The following is a 7,516-nucleotide window of genomic DNA, read 5'->3' as shown; positions in this document are numbered from 1 at the left end:
TGCTCGTGGCCCTCGCTTCTGCACACCTTTGCTAACGAGCAGGCTCCGTGTTCTTCTTTGCTAAGGTCTTGTATTACAAGCGCCCCGCTTAACACTTCTGACCCGATTCGCCTTTGTCGCTGGCCTTGGGGGTTTGTCTTTCGGCAAATCTAACGCGCTGGGTTCATCTCCTGCGCCTGTGGGTGTAGGTTTACCTTATATAATGCTGCAAAATGTTCTGCCTGTAATGCACACGCACCCCTGGGCTTCTCGTTGCCAGTCTCGCCTTTTTTAATAAATAAATGCTCCTCTTGATGCATGTTTTTGTTCTGTGCTTATTGACAGGGAAAGCTGACAAATCCTGGCACTTGGAAAAGCTTTAAAGTGTTTGTGTAATATTAGATGATTTTAGGCTTCTCAGGCTATTTAAGCTTGTTGAGTTCTCTTGAAAACACGCCTTTGCAAACATACTTGCCCTTTGCTTCTTCCTTGAGTTGGGAGTCTCCACATGGATGGGTTGGCGTGGTTCGACTGTCGCACATGCGTTGTGTGTGTGATGGTGACCTTGATGGACCCCACTGAAATGTGAGGCACCTGGCTGGCTCCTGCGGTGCTTCTGCTTTGCCAGAGTGGCTCGCAGAGTCTGGTCTCCAATATATGGATATAAGCATTAGTATGGAAAACAAAAGGGGGTAAAGAAAGGCAGCAGCAAATGAAAAATGGATCCTGGAAAACCAGAGTTCAAATTCTTGTGGTCTTTTTCTATTTTTCTTCAGGGTCCTTTTAGTCTAATCAAGTCGTTCCTTTGTTTAAGACTGAAGGGAGTGGTTTTGTTGAGCACTCAGTGGAAAGAGACTTCATTTTTTTGACTTAAAGATGGCATTCGAGGACTTCTCTCAAACCTGAGATTTGCTGTTTCTCTGTAGGATTTGCTTTGTGTTTAAGGAAAAAAGTATTCTCCCCCAAGTGGCCAGCATCTGAGGGCTTATCAGCAGTGTCCTCTCACTCCTTGCTTGGGTGCAGGAGCATTTACAGAGGAGTGCTCTTGCTCTGAGCTCAGCTGTGCACGTGATTTATTGGAGAAAGCAGGGTCAAAGAAATGTTTTGGAGCTCTGTTAGGGAGAGGATGGAGAATCTCCCTACAGAACGGCAGAAGAGCATTATAATTCTGCCTTGACCTGTCATTTACTTTTCCCTTGTCTAGTTATGTAGATAAAACAAATGAAAATATTTTCATGGTTTAGGAAGTATTGCATAAATCGGAATTGCAGCTGAAATGTTGGACCGTGTTAAATTTTGTTAAAAATCTGGATTGCATTCTGATTGAGCTGTCATTAAATGAGACTAAAGATATTCCTTGAAATTGTTGTGTTTCGTCCGTTTGGACTTGATCTTAAAAGGTCCTTTCCGACCTAAATTATTCTATGATTATATTTTATGCAGAGTTAGGATGCTGGTTCACAGTATGCTATTCACTATGATCTTCAAAGTAGAAAAGTTTATCTTGGAAGGATGCAAAAATGCAACCCAGTTTAGGGGGTTCTTCTTTTAAATAAGACTTTGTAGTTGGTCAGTATGAGTGGTTCATGCTAGGTTAAGAAAGAAAAAGGGACTAGCTATATCTGACTTCCCCTGAAGCGGAGCTTCAAATTGGCAAGGTCATATCTGGTGTATGACCTCTTGGCAAATATTAGTGGAGTGAAATGAGCAGCGGGGAAAGGAAGCAGTCTCTAGCCAGGCTTGTGTTCTGCTGGTAAGGCAGCTTGCCGAGTGCTCGGGTTTTGCAAGGGGGACCCGGTACAGCTCTTACGCGAGTGGAGCTGGCTGTACTCTAGGTTTTTAGTTCCTTTTGGAAAACTGTTCCAACCTTTGTGAGTTAAAGGCAAGACCCACCAAAAAAAATAATTGTGATAAAGAGTAGTGTTGAGGGAAGAAATGAGTTCATAATCATATCGGCCTTATTTGTCCATTGGAGTACAATCCAGTTTTGTGCTTTATTAATTATCTAATATTAATGCAATTACAACCTTGAGACCCAGGAGTTTAATCTTGGATAGATGGAGAGACAGCATTTTTTCCTCCTTCCTTCAACCCTTTAGTAGCCTGTTGGAAGAAATAGCTCTTGTCCCTTTGCTTTTGAGAGCCTTTATAGTTGGGCTCACGTCATTTTACGCAGATTCCTAAAACCGCTTTAAAACAAACCTTCATCAGCTCTGAGCTCATGGTGGAATCAAAAACCTGCAGCTCATTGCTCTTGAGTAGTCAGACTGCTGATGGGGAAATCTGCTTTGCCTGGATTACAAAATCGGTTATGGAGCAATTTCAGGAGTAGGAAGTTACTCTAGAATAAACCAGTGTCTTCATCTTAAGTGGATAACGGTATAACCGATAGGGTATAGGGTTTTATTTCTGGAAGGAATACCACTGAAAAACTGATTCATGTAGCTAAACTCACTGCACGGACAAGTCCTGTGGTTTTGAGAAGAGTCAAATGTGGGGAACAGAATAATTGTGCTACTTTGGAGTGTCTGTTGATGAAGTACATATATGTAACGTTTCTCTGGCTTGCTTGGAAGAGGGAAAATTCCTGTATCTTACAGAAACAGGGATCTCACAAAACTTCTCTTAAGGACTGGTTATACAGAATTGGTTTTCTCTTGCATTTCCCCCCTCTCATTAAATAATCCTGCTCTGACCAAAGGGTCTGGGAACACTTTGGAAGTCTGACGTAGAACAGAAAATACATGCTTTGCCACAAAGCAAACAAACGGTATTTGATAAGCTGTATTCGTGCGGTGCATATCCAGGCTGAGGACTGATCCAGACTGACTGTAGTGGGTGAAATGTGTGTTTTATGGCTTTTGGTCTCTTGGTCAGGACTAAAATATTTTCTGTTTGCTCAAAGTCTCTTCCTTTCTTTTTGCATTCAGCTATGCTGCATGCCCGCTGCTACTCTCATGGGTCACAAGAATCAGATGAAGAATTTGATGCTCGCTGGGTGACGTATTTCAACAAGCCAGATATTGATGCCTGGGAGCTCAGGAAAGGTATGTTGAATGAAAAGGGAAGAGTAACATGGAGTAAGTATATCTGCCTTGTAATACTTTTGTGACCAGAAATAACAACTTATTTTTAGTTTGGTATTGGAGAGCAGAAACAGTGAAAAGTGGGAGTTTGGTGTAGGAGAGCAATCCTGTAAATACCCAGTCGGGGCAAGGCACTATGTGAGCCTTATTTGTTCTGAGTTATCTGGCTGCTGCACATGTGCCTGTGGTTGGCTCGCTGCTGTTTGCTCAGCTCTGAGCCTGTTGCAACAGGTGATGGCACCTCACCAAGCAAACAAGTGGGTTGGAAGGAACCATGGCATGCAGAATGAGGGAGAGTGGGGGTATAAGGCAGTGGGAATCCAGGCTTTCTAAGTCGTAGTGCCCCAGAATATGCATTTTAACACCTGGGTGGGTAGGAGGGAAATGTTTGCTCTGAGGAAAGTGTATTTGAGCTCCACTGTTGTTTAGTGTGTAACCACACACAGTTTTCTTTGGACTTTGACTTAATGGCTTGGCCATAACTCCCTGTAGACTGTTTGTCTGATTGTCTCCAGTTGTTATTTGCTGTGGAGTTGCCAACTCCTATTAAACTACCTCAGTTGGGTCTTAAAATTGTGTTTGCGTAACAGCCAGAGGGATCATTCCAGCATCACCTGGATGACTAGGTGTTGGGCTCTTCCCTTGGAAAGGAGAGGAAGGGAATAGGCAGCAGCTGGAGTTCTAGTTTCGTTACATCTGTAGGAATGAAGTCATACGGATTTCTTAATGATTCCATAACTGATGTGCCTTGGTACAGACACTGACTCCTTTTGGGAGCATGGATGAAACTGGCCCACTGGGATTTCATGAAATCCACTTAAAATCTACAGTAGTGAGCAGCAGTGAGAGGGAGAAGACCAAAAGAAAACCCTTGGTGCTGTTTGTGTGTCCCCAAAATAGCAGTGAAAATTGTAGTCGGCTTCTAATGGCAACTGGTGTTGTGGTAATACGTAATTCTTTCATGAGGTGGAGGAAAATAATGCTCAGCAGGTTCCTTTTGATAGCATGATGAGCTGATACCAAGTTCTTCTTGGTGTTTCCTTATATTCACAGGGATAAACACGCTTGTGGGTTATGACCTGGTTCCGGAACCAAAAATCATCGATGCAGCTCTCAGGGCGTGCAGGCGGTTAAATGACTTTGCCAGTGCTGTCCGCATCTTAGAAGTTGTAAAGGTGAGTGGAATGGCAGCCTAGGGTGTAACTGCTGTGTTTGCATTCCTGAGAGCCCAGCAGCAGAAGAGTTTTTCTTGTCTTACTGTTAGTGGTGCTAAGGGAAACCACTATTTCCTGCTGCCAGAATCAATAGCTTGATTATCAGCACGTGCTCGGTGGCTTGAAACAATTGTTTTGAGGTAAGAGTACTCAACAGCACAGCTTCAAGTGTAACATTCTTACGTTCATATTTTCCTTTCCTGATGCTGACTCTAGTGGGAAAGTCTTTAAGGATTTTTATTCCTGTTTTTTTTAATAAGCATTATTAGAAATACCGCAAGTGAAGGCAGCTTACTGGCTTCTTAAAGGACTGAGTACTGAACTGGCTGGGAGTAGTAACTCAGGAAGCTGCATAGGCTTGTAAAACAACATAAACCAACACCTTGAAACCTGAGTCCAGCCTTCGCTTAACAGGGAGTTAAAGTGGGTGGGGATGGAGGCTGGAGTTCTATTTCAGTCATAGAAGTCAGCAGCTATGCTCTTCCAACTGTTTTTTGCCACAAGTGAGGACTGGTGTGGAGGTCTTTGCTGCTAGCTGTCAGACATGCTTGCTTCAAACTTTGCTCCACAATCAGTTGCTTCTCAGTTTGCCATTTCTGCTTTCTGCATTCTTCTGTAGAATTGAAACTCTTTCAGTGGTTTTAGAGATGTAAGACCAATGGAAGAACCTTTGTATGTTTTCCTCATCTCTTCCCCCCCTCCCTGTCCTTTTGTCCCCACCATCTAGAGGGCAACTCAGTTTATCAGAACTTGGGGACGAGTATATGCTCTTCCTGGAGCTCACCTAAATATTACTCAAGGGGTGATGCTTTTTCCTTTATTTCCAAGCAAGTTAAATTTTCTCCCAGGTCTGCCCAAAAGCTGATTTTATTTTTCCCATTTTACTGATTGGATGTAATTTTCTTTCCACTTCCTAAGATGTAAGCAGTCTATGGGCTGGTTTGCAAAGCATCCCTTGCTGAAGGAGCTTGGCTTGGCATTGAGTTTTGTGTGGTATGACACAAACATCACAGGTCACATCAGCCTGATGTTAAGTGAGGGAAAGATGTCAAGTGTTAAGAATAATCTGCAGATCTCCCAAAGGGGAGTTCAGCATTATTCTGGTAGAAGGACTTTGCAGTCTAGCTGTGTACGAGCCTTGTTTACTTAATGCACAGGTAAAGCTGGGCCGTGCAGGAGTACTACCCTGATGAGCAGCAGGTGGATCAGGCCACAGACCCTTTTCTGTACGCATGTCTTGGTTGCAAACCTGACCAGTATACGGTGGACCTTGACAACAGCTTGCTGTCGAAATAACACCATTCCATTTCATTTAGGACAAGGCAGGACCTCACAAGGAAATCTATCCTTACGTCATCCAGGAACTTAGACCAACTTTGAGTGAACTGGGAATCTCCACTCCAGAGGAACTGGGCCTGGACAAAGCATAAACCTTATTGGTAAGGGATGCTGTTGCTTCCGAGACTCTTGGCATGGGACTCCTCTACCCTAAAACTCTCCTGGCAAAGACAAGTCCTCTTCCTTGCCTTCGTGAGTCTGTGAAAGGCGTGAAGTTCAAGCTTGTAACGTGATTCTCCAAATATCTCTGTAACTACAGGTCTCCATGAAAAGGTACTAATCCTTTTCAAAGAAAGCTTAAAAAAAAAAGGACAGTGGAGTTGCTTGACAAGGGATAGGGTGGTTGGCAACCATACCCAGCCTCCCAGAAATTTCTAGATAGCAGTTGCCAAGACAACAGGTATTGCAGCACTTTGTTGGCAGCATGTCGATTTTGCTCCTCATCAACTTGTCCCCCAGAAGCATTTTTAGCAAATGGTAGGACCATTTCCACTGGAAACACACAAACTTTCACTTTATTGGCACAGTCTAGCCAATTTAGAAAACTGGGAGACACTGATTACTACCTTATGCTAGAAGATGGGCCCCACTGACGGTAGTCACCCAACAACACTGGAGTTTCTTCATGATACGCTTAAAATGGCATCTTTTTCTGTAATTAAACACTACTTTGGAGGGGCCCTTGCTTACAGAATAGACAGGTCAGCTTTAGCATAGCCAGAGCTTAACTGATCTGTGTGCACAATATCCTTTAGTCTCAATGGATAATTTCAGGAGCAGTGCATGTAGTATTTCATCCTGATTGCAGCAGGCTCAAGTCTTGGAAAGCCACTTCTTTACTGGCTTTTAAAAGCTGAAATTCTAGGTAATTTCTAAACTTGAAAACAATTGTAACTAAGACATTTAGATCTCCATCATAAATACCAGCCTCTTGCATGAGCTGCAGCGTATGAAGGTGTTGTTACTAAACAGCAGCTTCTCTGTTTAATGAGGATCTGTCATTAAGTATAGGCAAAACCTAATGTCCTCTAATCCCAGGCTAAAATTAAGCCCTGAATAAAAATCTTCATTGAAGTTACGTGAAGGCAGTCTCTGGCATCTCCTGGTTTCTTCAGGAGATGGCCACTGTCATATTCTTTTTTTAGTATTATGCTTAGAATAGCGGTATCGGGTGTCAGACTGCAAATAGTACTTAATTCTGGATCTTTATGTCCCTGCCCTCCTCCTTGTCCTGGGATACGATGTCTTGGTGTAAGGGGGTACCGAGACAGCTGTGCTGGGAATGCAGTAACTGCAGTTGGGGGCTGAGTATGATTAAACTGGGCTTTGGGTGTAAAAGTGAGCAATGGAAGGAACTCATTTGAGATCTTAAGGAAACTGCGGAGATACTGGGCTGCTTCTTTAACGGCTTTTCTCTTCTTTATGTTCCAGGTGCATTACTTGAGCATTTTACTGATGCTACCTGATTGTACACAGTCGCCTGGAGACACAAATGTTAAAATATTACCTTATTTGAAATAACTTCTTCCTTTATTGAGTCACAATGTATGTGATGTGAAGTTGGACCTAATAAAGGAAAAACTAGTTTGACTGATGCGGTAGCGGTGGCTTGTGTGATTATTTCTTTTTGCTTTTATGGGGAAAAGGAAGAAACAAACTCTAAATGTGAGTTGAGACAAACTCCAAAAAGAGAACGTCTGAGAGCTTTATAAATCATGATTTGCTTGGCAAAGTGTGTGTCCATGGCCCAGGCACCTAGTTCCGCCTTCGGGAGGGGAAAGGTAAGGACCTGTCTGGAGGGCATGGTGACCCTCCTGTACAGGCAGCGCTGGGGCGGAGGAGGACAAGGACTTCCAGAAGGCTCCCTGCCCTCGGAGGAGTAATTTCCCCGTCATGAAG

General features: G+C 43.4%; 1 protein-coding gene across 1 annotated transcript; it reads left to right on the top strand.

The window, feature by feature from the left end:
* Positions 1-2,909: 2,909 nt before the first annotated feature.
* On the top strand, positions 2,910-7,216 carry LOC104160640 (cytochrome c oxidase subunit 5A, mitochondrial; the record flags this gene model as incomplete). Its single annotated transcript, XM_009698825.1, has 4 exons — positions 2,910-3,026; positions 4,119-4,240; positions 5,596-5,718; positions 7,049-7,216. Coding segments are annotated over 3 exons (353 nt in total), but the record flags the coding sequence as incomplete, so codon positions are not given.
* Between the last annotated feature and the right edge of the window lie 300 nt (positions 7,217-7,516).

The sequence above is a fragment of the Cariama cristata genome, unplaced genomic scaffold (genome assembly GCF_000690535.1).
Source record: "Cariama cristata isolate BGI_N322 unplaced genomic scaffold, ASM69053v1 scaffold33670, whole genome shotgun sequence".
NCBI classification, from domain to species: Eukaryota; Metazoa; Chordata; class Aves; order Cariamiformes; family Cariamidae; genus Cariama; species Cariama cristata.
The sequence above is the reverse complement of the archived record's forward strand: the minus strand, read 5'-3'. Positions and strand labels throughout refer to the sequence as shown.